This window comes from Lineus longissimus, chromosome 16 (genome assembly GCF_910592395.1).
Source record: "Lineus longissimus chromosome 16, tnLinLong1.2, whole genome shotgun sequence".
Lineage (NCBI taxonomy): Eukaryota > Metazoa > Nemertea > Pilidiophora > Heteronemertea > Lineidae > Lineus > Lineus longissimus.
In genome coordinates this window covers 5,203,490-5,217,424 of record NC_088323.1, presented here as the reverse complement: position 1 = coordinate 5,217,424, position 13,935 = coordinate 5,203,490, and the positions used below count along the sequence as shown (strand labels likewise).

Below are 13,935 nucleotides of genomic sequence, written 5' to 3'. Positions count from 1 at the left end.
GGGACAGCAACATGGCCGTCCCTGCCAATTACCTTAAACCACCCAAGGCTACTGTCATCAACCTGCCTCCTTTACACGCCTGACAATAATGTTTACTCTCATTATAAATACATTTTCAATTGTTCCGCATCAAACGGCAACCTGACTCCAATGGCGCCGCCTCTTTCTGATCGAAGCAATCTGATTGGCGTAGCGCGCGTGGCACGCGCCAGCCTCATTTTGTCGTCTGCTTAAAAGCGGGTGGGACTAAAATGTGGCCGTAATCGGTATCGCACATCCTGAGGATAAGATGGAGAGTTTAGACTTGGATTCGGTTAACCGGCAATATCTTCAGGACTATGCCTCGCCTATGTCATATACGGACATGGACGCAGCGTCCTTGGCGTCCGACTCCTCCTACTGCGACATCAGCGTGAGTAGCCACGATCAGGAGAATTTAGGCAAAACGCGGAGGCGACGGAAGAGATGTCCTCAACAGCAGGTCCAGCAACGCCAAGCGGCCAACCTCCGCGAAAGAAAAAGAATGCAGTCAATTAATGAAGCATTCGAGGGACTCAGGGCGCACATCCCGACACTTCCTTACGAAAAAAGATTGTCGAAAGTAGACACTTTAAGATTGGCAATTGGCTATATCGGGTTCTTGGCCGAACTTGTGCAAACAGACATTCATTCGAAAGAAAATATCAGTACGCAGTGTGGCGAGCAGCCAAGGAAAGTGATCATTCATTGCCATAGAGGTAAGTGGAATTCATCTTCTACTTTCATTTAGTATTTTCTTCCTCTGACAGTTGCGGTCTCAAACAGGTCTTCTACATTCCGCTGAGAAATAGAGATTTTTTGGAACTTCGAAGGTTTTTCGGGCAACACGAGACAAATATGGAACCCGTAGAGATTTTCTGGTGAAATGAAAACCGCCGCCTAATGGTTTTCGAGACAGTGAAAAAGCCCTTAGGTTTTTCCACTTGGCTGAAAAACCTCTTCGGTGTGCATATTTGTATTGGCCGAAAAGCCCATTTAATGGTTTTTCAGAAGCTCTACATGTAATAGTGGTAAGAGATTCTTTCTCTCTGATTCTCTGATTCTCTGGATCTGCTCGCAATCATTAGTAAGTGTTGAAAGCTTACGTTTTCCGATTCCGATAAATACGTTTTTACGGAAAAACCTTATCTTTAATTGCATACATTTAATTTGATGTTATCATATCTTATCTATGAATTCAACCTACTTCAAACAAATACTATAACACACTCGGGTATCTCCAGTATAAGTATATACAGACAACAATATGATACTTATTGTATGTCAATTTTTAAAGTTCATATAAGCTAAAGTCCCCCTCCACATAAACCTTATTTGTTCCTTCTACTTTCAACGAGGTATTTTCCACTTATTTATGAAGTCCTCAAGATACAATCAGCCCATTAAATCATTCATCATTGCATTAATATTCTAAGCGAGTCTCCTCATAGTACAATTGTATAACGCTTTAAGTTTTGAAGAGCGCACGTGTGAAACTAACTTTTTATTGAATTACAAATTAATAATGCAGTCAATTTGACTGTTCTTAAAGTAAAGAAACGCTTGATAATGGGTTGCTGTCAAAATACTTTTTTTCTTCTTCATGTTGTGGAGTTGTCCATCATCTAATCATTGTCTATCTGCAAAGTGTTTGAGCTTATCAAGCAGAATGTATGCTTATCTATTGAGCTGAGAGAAAGCACGATGATGATTTAACCATTTTTTTCGCAAATCTTATGTCAGTATCTACTGCCTTGTTATTAGTTCAATCCCGGAGACCACGCCGCAGACAAAATGATTGAACGATTCTGATAGGTTAATGCGGCAGGAAGCTTTTAATATGTTGCTCTGATAAAACGTAACAGCATTTACGACACGCCCGAACCGATTTCTCAAAAGCAGGAAGAAAAACCCAACATCGCAAATCAACATTCGTTAATCCATTGAACTTACATTATAAAGCTTTCTTTCCAACAGTAATACATATTCATGAAATTGATTTAATTCCATGCCAACCTATAAGTGTATTAAAGCATGTTTTTCTTTCCGCCGCAACGAAAAGAAGTCACTAATGATTTTGTGCATTATTAATCTGCAAGTAACTCTACTACTGTGTGACTTTGGTTTGGGGGCTGCTTGCTTGTACAATGCAACATAATGCATTATCAAGAATACATGAGTCATTGTCGATGTGCTGAAAGGAAGCAAAAATTGGAGTCAATGGTCAAGAAAGTTAGTAACAGAATTGCTATCTGATTCTGACAACCAAGAATTGGCCCAACATGTATAAACCAGGCCACGGAGCCAAACTATAGCCAAGGGGTCCGTACATTGTGTGCCATATGGCGTCACAGCCAGCTGCAACCGAAGTTTACCCCCTCCATCTTTCACATCATCAAATTGCCCTTTATAGGATAACACAAATATTAGGGATGATTTGTCGCCTGAAAATTGCGCAATCGCAAACTTTCGACACGCGTTGTCCGAAAATAGATTCTGCGACAAATGGAGGGTGAAATATCACGTTGTATGTCAATCCAATAATGGCGTTTATAAACAGCGGCTTAAGATTTTTTAAGGGAACATTGATGTCACGTATCTGCGCTCTGGGGATTCAAGGACCAGTGTTCGTTTAAACTAAACTCGATATTGTCCGGAAATAGATCCAGCGGACATGGACAGTATATCACGTGTCTTTCGTCACGTGATGAGCATTCTTCATTATCTTCACGCACGCACAAGGAAAGTGTGAGAGCCAGAGAAACAAAGGTGTGGAAATTTCATTAAAATGTTTTATGTATCTGCGTTTTTAACTGAATTCCTAATGTTAATGTTGATTCGAAAACACACAGACAATTCACATCCATTTTCTTGTTTGAAAACTATGACCATTTGTTGAATGTCATCCCTTGGTTGGAGTAATCGATCACATTTTTTTCTCCATTTGACACGGAAAATGGGCTGGAACAGGTTTCACAAGAAGATGACATTTTTCCTTCTCGAAGAGCGTGCATATCAAATGATATTCTGAATTCGTCCTAGACCATTGCAACATTGCTGTTGTGCAAATCGCACTAGAATGTCGCGTTTCCATCACGGGAATGTAAAGACCTGCAATTCGTTCAACCACGAACTGAAAAAGACTTAGTCTTGAACTCGGGGCTGGAAGTAACTTTCATAAACTCACTGTAAATATATCACCACGACAAACGAGATGATATACATCACACAGATTTCACTCTAAACTCCAAAAGATGGTGGTGGTGAAGATAATTCTTGGTTTGACATCTGCCCTATCATTTCATCCTGGTCATCACCTCTGACTTATTTCGGTAAGGTGGCCCTGTGGCAGTGTAACAACCTTACCATTTGTACAATATGGTCCCGAGACGTGCTGGGTCGGTAATGTGGCGTTTCAGTGTGGTTGTGCGCGGGTCATGCAGAGCGCCCCCGGTTAGCCCGCAGGGATCCTCTCGCCCTCATAACGAGCCCGGCCCGAGACACCTGTAGTATATATCTGAATTGGTAATAGCCAGCATTGCGGTATCGTTTCCGGCTTAAACGAAATACATAAAATGTACATGAAGATGCATAAAATGACCCACTTAGATAAATGCACGACACCTCACGCTGTTGGAAACCTACCAAATCTCCCTTAGCTTCCGTACAGCAGAATTCTTCATCAGACAGAAATATACGGAACGGTGTACGCATCACCACATAATCCACCTGCCGACCCGCGGCGCGCCGGCAAATATCACGCCCTCATTATCATGTTATGACGTCAAAGCGTGACCCCTGCACCCTCTTGGGTAATTGCAGACCAGATTTTAATGAGCAGACTGACCTGTTGTGACAATATTTCACCGTCGTTACTGGCACTGAATGGTCTCATTGTCCAAAACTTGGTCTGAAGGAAGGATTCGAAGGAGAAAAAAACGATACTAAAAACACGGTCACATTGTTTTTAATGGCTGATTACATCATGAAATACTCCCCAGAAGTTACCATGCAAAAAGTGTGTTTTCACCATGATTTTGGCCGAACAATTTCATCAAGTATCATTTCGCCGGCTCGGTAGCAGCCCTACGAGAGGGTTTACAGCTCTGCTCTTGTTGATAAATGATGCCTTGATTACTGTCACGCCGAACGCAACCCCTCAGCATTCAGGGTCATGATGACTGTACAGAAAATAGCATTGTATTCCGAGGGCCTCAAGATTATATGCTGCCATGAATTCATCGAACTTAACAAATAGCTGATTAATTATTAACAGGCACTAAGAACGACTTCTAATGCTGCCCCTGCCCTCGCTATTTCCTTATTGACATTCTGAATTATGTAGATGATGGAATGAGAGACTCTTCATGGCTGTAGTATAGTGGAGAGTGGCTGGCATGTCGGAGGCACAGGTTCGTGGCAAAGCAAGTAGACATTTAAAGAAAGAACATACAATGGTAATGCATCCGCTACAACTCTTTGTGTGGCATAGATTGTGTACATTCATACTTGCATAAGCAGTTGATCTCAGAAATGCACAAAATATCATTCTAAATCATCATACGGATTGAACCGTAACGGGTTTTTTTTCTGTACAATGGGTGGTACGTTTGAATGCTGCGATAGTCAATGTAACAGGCCACATTATGTGAAAGATGAAGAAAGTGTATACATGTATCATCCGCGTTAAGACTAGTACTCTACGCCTAGCCTTGTCACTACCCTTCCGCGCACCTTCTCGTTTCGTTGCTTCACGCTGACGGGGACTTTCACGAGACATAACTAATCAAAACTTCTTAAGTGTCTTGTAATAACAAATTAAACGCATCCGATAAACGTGTCACGACATTGAGACACTTCTAAATTGTTGTTAGACACATTATATTGTGCCCAACCCAGGCCAATCGCATCTCAAGACCGCGTAACAACCATTGTGAGATGTCGAAACTTCCGACCGGAAATTATTCCTGCACATGTCAATTAATTGTCGTCTGCGTACGGTATGTAAAAGGAAAACATGATGACAATGAGTGAGATTGTGTTATGATATTATCAGGGTGTTATGACATGCAGATTATAAAATAACCTGTTACTCCTATAATGATCATGGTCGGCGGGTGTATTCATACTGGGCCGGGAATATCGGTGCCGGAAACGTGCGTGCATGGCAGTTCGATGACCGCCCGGCATTGTCAACATTAGATGAAACTTAAAGATGGTGGCCAGGTAAAAACGATTAAATGGTATATATATTTTCCCTAAAAAAACAACAACAACGCGCGTTTTCCAAGGTAAATGAAGTTTCGCGCAGTGTCGGTACGACACGTGCAAACCTCATGTTGTGTGCTGAGGAGAAATATTCTAGCAATATTATTTGGTTTTCAACTTACACTCATGATAGATCGGACATTTCTAAAACAAGCATACATTTATTACAATTCATATCAAAATTTATTCTCCGAACCTCATTCAACAAGTTCCAATATGACATGAGACAGTTTCGGGCAAATCCTGTTAATTTGTGTAGATAACCGCGCAGATATACGACGCAGCTAATCGCGGGTCATGAAACTCTCATTGTTTGGGGAATGTCGGCCATTGTTACGCACCGCCGCGGGTCATGCGCAAACAGCATCATGATAATCCCGCACTGAATGGTAATAACAAAACTTGATGACATTGAATGATGGCTCTCGGAAGCGAGGAAACCAACAATGGTCGTCGCGTTTTATTAGCGGATCATTCAAGTTATTAGATTGCGAAATGATAAAGAAATCTTCGGGTTGACCGGAGTGAACGCCTGTTGAATTAATTCGCAAGAGGAGGATGTTTTAGCAATCATAGCGTAGTTTTTAAACGGGGCAAGTCACTTAAAGGCGAAAGACACCCGATATTATGGTTTGGCCGGGTTGACGAGTAAACGGCTGTAAACGGAAATGAAGTTTACACAATGCGGTTGTGCAGTTACCGTCCATGAAAATTTCCTGAAACTTGGTATTGATAGTACCTGTTAAGCTGTCTACACAATGTCTATATTGAAATTTATAGTCATCATGCATTAACAAAATTGTTTTTCAAATTCAATCAAAAAATTTCATTTTTTACGAACGCCGCAAATGTACATGAGCAGCCACGTTGCATTTCTTGAACTATTTTGGCGAACCGATATACTGTAACTTACTATGAATGTACCAGTGAAGGGGTTAAACCGGTTGTGTACCCATACATAACGATGATACATAAATATCACCAATTTCATGCTGTACTAGGCATAGGGGTTTAACAATACGCGTCAGATGGTATGAAGAACAGCACAGCATTTTCAATCGAATTTTAAAGAGGTTTCGACAAGAAAGCATCTGGCATAAGGGCATTCGCATTCATATATGTACATATTAATAGTTATATTAAATGCCTACATATCAAAGCGTCTGACTACCGTATCATATTTTGACAAATTCATGCGCAATGGTGATTATTCATTTGCCGTATCATGCAGGGAGTTCGCTACATAAAATTTAAATGCAGATCTTTGAACAGCAGGACTTACACGTGTGGTATATGAAGCAGAACAGTCTGTATCAAAATATCAAAACCAATCCACAAGAACTGCCAGTTAGAAGCATTTACCTTTTTTTCGGGGCGGGTGGGGGGGGGACTCTGGAGGTGATTATGATTTTGGACAATTTATGCATTTACATGTATGCACACACTGCCACAATACTATGATTCACCCTGCCTGGAGTGGCATGGGCCACCGCGATGCGGGTTTCCGACTACGGGACGTAAATTTATGGTTATCCATGGGCAGGGGCTTGCATTAATTTCAAAGAAACTATCTTTCCGGGTCATACATTTATGGATGCATGAAACATCTTCACGCAGATAACATCAGAATAATGTCAGGAGGGAACATGGGGGTCTGATGGGGATGTCAAAGTGGGTGTTCATTATTCTATGATTTCTATATTTGGTAAATATTACCGTGATCAAGAACTCACGAACAATTCTTGCCATGATAAATAGCACAACGATATATAGCACAACTTATTTCTGCGTGCAAATAGATACCTCCCTTCGAAACAATGAGGTTTTATCGTCAAGCCTTTCGAAGCTGTCAACCCGTTTGTCTTTCTGAACCATCAGAGGTACTCCGTCCGTGAACCTCCCCTTGTTGGTGTAACGGAGTTCGGGTCGGCGGGTCGACGGAGTGGATCCAGAATGTCTGTTTCTCTGCAGTGAAAAACCAGAAAAATTTGGACCACATTTTACACACTGGTGTCGGACGCAGAGGAAAGAAGAAACACCATTCAGTCCTCAGCAATCTCGCTTAAAATTCGTTGCATTTTTGCATCTGTTCATTCTCCACAAATAACCGTTGCCATCTAAAAGAGTTGAACGAACGCTTTCCATCACCAAGACTTCTTTAATTTGCAGCACAAAAGCACTGTCTGTGACTAATGCCACATCGCTCCGTCTCGAAGGTCGCGTAATGAAAATCTACAACGTTATTTTCCAATTGATTTACAATATTGTTTAAACAATCACCGACACATGTTCGGGTCCCAAACCGCTAGAATTAGAAACAACTCGTCACGCCGCATCCAAGATGGCCGCCGGATATAGTAATTCAGGAGCAAACTTTCGCTTCCGTTAAATGCACCGCCAACAAATCTCCAGTTACGCGTAAGAAAAAAAGAATTTATAATCGAATTTTTGATCAAACAAACTTTCTGAATTGTATCCTTCAGATAAGGCATAAACAGTTGACCTTATAGCTATCATATAAATTTACGCCCATGATAAGCTTCAACATGTTTATATCGGGATAGATAATACTGCCTGTGTAAAAGTAAATATAGTCCCTCTGGAGAAAAAGTCCCACATTATTGTTTACGATTGTTTAAGGTTTCATGGATAGGGAGACCATGGCTGAATTACGATCGTACAGTAGAATGTTGCGTTCCCCTGACTACTATAGGTACCTAACTCCTTGTCACAATAGTATTAAAAAGACTACTCGTCCACTCGATATTGTAAACATTGGAAAATTTAGCAGCGCTGTCTGGGGCGTATCAAATTTCACTCGAGTCTGGAGCACCTTTAATTAATGTTACACAATTAACCACTTTGTTTGACTGTCCCGGGGATATTGTGGGATAAATCGAAGTTTAATCAATCCATCGTTTCCCTAACAACGAAATTATTGTAGGGGGAAACGCGTGCGCGTTCTGTCTTTAGTTGTCATCGAAGCGGATATGAGCTGGATCTGTTGTGTGTTTAGATTTATTATGAGCCCGGGGCGTCGCATTAACGGATTTGCTTGTGTTTGCGGAAACTGTCATGGACTGGGATGCGGTTTGATATGTTTTTAATGAATTTATCGTGTTATTTATGGTGACAGTCACTTCTATCAGGTGGTTAGGGAGGGTGGATTGTGGGAGGCTGCGAGGTCGCCATGGAAGTTCGTTAATAGGGCAATAAGGTGTCTATCGAAAACTTGAATGGGTTGGAAATTGCTGTATTGTTTTTTTTATATGATTACTAGCGAAATTGAGTTGGAGTATTGATGCCATTGGGAAAATGCGAAGATAGTCCGCTTTCAATCTGTTCAAGTATTTCAAATTTTCGTTAAAATTTCTTTCTTGGACATCGCATTTTACAAGCATTGGCATCAAGGACCCTGTTTACACCAATACTCCACTCACTCTTTTGAGGAGATAATTCTAAAAGTCGACTTGGTAAATGGCCATATTGTAGGAGAAAGATAGTCTTGACATACAATAATAAGTTCATCCTTCGATTTTCTATGCAAAATGCTCCCTTGCACATCACATACAGTCATCAAAGTCCCCGTACACATTCTCCACTCCGATAGCCTAGTTTCTGGTCCTAACGATCGCGCCCGCTCCGTGGGAGATTCGCCATATGTGCCTACCAATACGGTAATGATAAAGCGACCTGCCTTGGGCGGCCATGGGGTTTCTTCGGAAGGGAAACTGCCAAGATTCTTCACTACTCTCATCGGGAGATTGGCGTGTCTGATTCTGGGGACTGGAAGCAGCGTAACGGAGGATTAACGCTTCTGTAGTGAGTGATCGGTTGAGAGCTGATACTCTCAGATGCGGGCAGGATATCACAATTCGCAAACGAGGCTCTAAAACCTAATGAAATATGTTTTCCTCTTCAGAAGATGGTTACCTGGAAAATGTCGTCTTTAAGCCCCTCCATAGAAAAAATATTATGAAATCAAAACACTCATGCGCGTAATCTCCTTCATATTTTCCAGGTCTTGACGAAAGTGAACATTACGGTCTTCCACCCTTGGCTGGCCACTCCCTTTCCTGGACAGACGATAAGAAATCGACCCTCGGGCCGAACAACACGATGACGGCAAAGATCTGGACCCCTGAGGACCCAAGGCAGAACAAACTATCCGAGTGCACGTCCTTGTTAGACAATACCTTAGAGTTATGAACTTCGTAAGATCAACAATTTAAATTGGAGAAATTGAAAATTCGTCCGTGTGCGACGGGCCATTTTGAATCTATCCGGAAATGGCAACGGTTTTGGAGGATTGAAATTGGAGCATGCGCACTGGCCTTCCCTCGATTCAAAGTTAGCTACTAAGACTAAAATGTTTACCTCCTTGGCAGATATCATACGGAGGACCGGACTGATTTATATATACCATTGTTATGATACGCAAACCATCACTCAACCAAATCGGACATTTGAACTAATACGCCATATTGGATTTTTACTAATTGTTGGAGGAGAAAATTCGTTCAGCACTTCGATTGGACGGTAGAACGTTGACGTCATTTGTTTACAGAATCTCGAACTCAATATTTCAGTCATAAAGTAAATAGTAAATATAACAAACGGATTTACCAAGCCAGATAAATTGAACTACCACTTTGGTAACTACATATCTAAAGCTGGTTGGTGGCTGAATCAATGTAGACTGGTTGTTATATTTTTAATACACCTAGTACAGATAAGAGTGTGCTGGGACTCTCTGTAAGACAGCGTTGCCTGTTGTATATAAATGTGTACATAATTTCATGAATGGTGCTTGGGTAAAATATTTGTAAATTATTGTGCTAACTTTAAATGCCTTAGTTGTAAATTATATATTTCACAAGTTTACTGATAAAAACCGGGGAAGTATCATCGGCGGCCATCTTGGATTCTGGACCAGAGCTGGAAAACAAGATGTCCGTGGATGGCTATTCGCGGGTCCTCGTGAGTGCAATATTTACATTCCACTGTACATTTCAGTTGCATTTATTTCAACACTATATCTAAGTTAGTTATTTACACGAATAAATTTTTCGATCTCATATTTCTGATTTCGTTTAGAAATCTTGACTGAATTGTGTGAAATTTTCGCTAGTCATTCCAAGGGTCAAGCTTTCATTTACTGTCTACCCTCAGCAAATACACATAACTTGATACAATTCTGATACGAAGTACATTTGTATACGAGGCCTTTTCAGTAAAAGCATTTGTAGTAGTTGTTTTTATCAATATCACCCATTAAGGTTTTAAACTAACTACATGTATATAAATGAAAGTGAAATTACCGGGTTGCTTTTCAGCTGTCCAACCTTAAGTTATTAATGTTTACAACATTGCAATGATATAGAGAAATACACTGTAAATAGTTTGTAAAAGATATTCGGCTATTAATATATATTATGAATAAAATGGCTCGGTCAACAAAATAAGATGATTGTCTTTCTCTTGTTTATTACTAATTAGACTTGTTGTAGTCTCGAGGTGTCAACCGCGCCCTGGCTTTCAACTTTGCTAAGGGAATGGAGACAACCCAAAAAATGCGAGATCATCTGAAAAGTTCATCTGATTTCAAAATTGTGGTCATCCTGGCCTTGTCAAAGACTTACTACGGCAGGCTCACCCTGAATATCGGCGAAAGTAAGCTGCTTTGAATGATCCGTCCGTCATCTGATACGGGAGAGGGACCCTAATAAGGCAATGGTGACTTAAAATCGGACTTAAAATATGTACAATGTATAATGTTGCTGATTAATAGTAAGATTGAAATCAATCTGGTTTTACTTAAAATTAACATGCTTGGAGGTAAAATCTTGTCACACGAAACAAAGTGTATAGTTCATTTAACGTTACGGCAACAGCGATGGAGCGGTAGCGGCATCAGAATGTGGTCAAGATGGGTAGGTATCGATTATAGAATTTTATCCATTGTTTGAAAGAGAGCGAGATGTCCTCGTGGCCGGGGTCTTCTCCATCTGCTCGCCAGCAATCAGATGCTACTCTCGCACCCTTATATTTCAAGTATAGTCCTTTTGGCAAGTATGCTCATACAATACGGAGCACATGGCCTCTTTCTGACAGGAATACATGCACTTAGCAAATACCTTATATATATCTCTCCGTACATATCAACCTTTGCTTGAATCGCTTAAATAAGGTTCCATATGAAACCTTCTTCTAGCACCCTGTCGATGTTTCGGAAGAGCCGGAAGATTATTGGCAGACCCCCTAAGCACCCCAGGGTTCTTCAAAGCATCTCTCAAGACTCCTTCTTTCTAATAGTGCATTGCTTCCTACTGGCAGAAGACTGACATCTATTCGGCGTAATATATTATCATGTATGTTTCCGTCCATATCTCTTCAAAGATTTTTGGGCCTAAAAGACAGGGTGTATGATAGAAGGTTTCCACGGTCTCAACTCTCTCGATCTCAAGTACTCCGTATCGATCGACCTTGCACACGTGTCCCCTCACCCAGACAGAGCTGATTATCGCTGCCTTTAGGCCAACACTCGCCATTTAACTTCCAATGAATTATTTATTTCCACATTTCGCAAAGATATAGACGCAATTTGATAATTTGTCTGAGACTCGTGTACTCCCGCGTTTACTATGGCGCGACAGCAAAAACGGGCCGGTATAAGAAGCAGACCAGAACATAGTTCTCCTTATTTAATGGAATATGACTCAAGTTACATCTGGGGTTTTCTATATTTTCCTACAGAAAATGGAATTTCTCAACTCGCAAGCGTAAGTTGCAATATCTATTCATTTCTATGGTATACAAGTACATTAATAGACAGCTGGTATTGAGTCTCGGAAATTGGCAAGGGGCACCGCCATTCTGTGGGACACCTCCCGGGAAAAGGGTCGCGGATTTTGGGTTATTTCACACAGACAATGTGGAAGTTGAACAAAACTTTGTATTTGTTCTGAAACAGTCAAAGTCTAAATATTAAATCAAATTCCCAAGAAACCTTAGTATCTCCGAGTCACATCTTCGATTGATGATCGCCTGCTCCGCATATTTCCAAAACATTTCTCCGAAAGGGTTAATATTGCCTCGTCATTACAGGCCGTATAAGCGATCGATCCTCGTCCAATACTAAAACACACACAGGTGGTGATGAGGAGAATTTTCCCTCGGTCACGTGACCGTCTTTGAAGCGTTCGGCAGACGATGGATGTTTCTTGAGTGTGGAATCCACCAGTCGGTGGCCTTGGATACAAACGGAAACCATTTTGGACAATTTGCATAAAACTAATTATTTTGATTACGAAATATATGTATAAATAGTGGAATATTTACTAACTGTTGTTGGTTTTTTTGGTGAAATAAGAGTCGAAGTGATTGGTTTAAGATCCTGAGTAATTTTCTGATGAAGTCGTGTAGTGCATAGACGAAAATCTGAAAAACTTTGCTTTTCGAAATTTTCGGGTGATATTAAGATCTTTCGACCTAACCTAGTTTTATAAAAGAATTGACAAAGACTAATATCTAATATATCTTGGTATCATATATACATTTCCAATTTTGCTAATATTATGTTGTTATTTATGCAATTAACATAATACAAACGCAAAATGCTTCCAAATTATGCATAATGGCTAATCAATTCCAAATGCACAGCGATGGACATCGTTGATGATACCACGATGAGTGCTTGCAACTAGACGGGTGTGGATGAAAGAGCCACTTAGGTATGTTACCTAGAATTAACCCCTGCGTGTTCTAGATGTGAATTTGTACCATGATTTCAAATGAAAACTACGATTTAGTCCTAGTCAAACCTTCCTTTTGCGCTATCATCATACATGTATCATAATGTGCCTTACATACACTACCCGCGAGATCAAAATGTGTGAAAAAGGATTGTTAGAAAAAAAAGTTATTTTGTGTTCCTAAAAGAATCTCCTGCACTTTTCTCTGCATTTCATGAAAAATTTCCTCCTGACATGTGTAACCAATGAATTTTTGCTGTTAGAAGTTTCTTCCTAAAAGACTATCCTGCATTTTTCCCAGACAGTTCGTGAACCAATTACTTAAAGCAAGCTTTACATCTTAACACATGTTATCGATGAATTTTGGACCAGGACTAAGGCGTCAAGTTGATGTTTTTACAATCCAGACAATTGATGGACCAGCAGGTTGCGTGATGAACTTCGCCTCTATCATGACTTCTGTAGACACGAAATCCGAACACTTTCTCGTCTAAAATCTCCAACAAAATCTGTGACTCTCGCACCCTGTTCCCATTAGTTTTGAATTTGTCAACTCGGGTCGATCATCCAATTGAACATGTGTTATTTATAGATTTTAGCAATTTGCGTGAAATTGAAATCTATCGGGAAGAGCCAGATGTCACCTGCCCTTACATCAATAACAAACACTTGTTGTTATTGATCGAGGGGACGAGAACTTTCTTGAAGTCAGGGTGTTGGTTGTCAGAATGCCATGTGGACATTTCATCATTACAATGAGCCGAATCGATCTAATTTTTTCTTCAAAATTCCTTGAAATGGGGGAAGATACATACACAACTTTATAACATAACTACTAGATGATTTTCGTAACGGAAGCCAACTTATTGTCTACATCTGGTTGCTGAGCATGACA

General features: G+C 40.5%; 1 protein-coding gene across 1 annotated transcript; it reads left to right on the top strand.

Annotated features, from left to right (window-relative positions):
• Nucleotides 1–262: 262 nt before the first annotated feature.
• On the top strand, nt 263–10,751 carry LOC135500285 (pancreas transcription factor 1 subunit alpha-like). Its single transcript, XM_064791643.1, has 2 exons — nt 263–737; nt 9,308–10,751. The coding sequence occupies exons 1-2, from the start codon at nt 290–292 to the stop codon at nt 9,493–9,495; spliced, it is 636 nt and encodes a 211-aa protein (XP_064647713.1). The 5' UTR covers nt 263–289; the 3' UTR covers nt 9,496–10,751.
• Nucleotides 10,752–13,935: the final 3,184 nt, after the last annotated feature.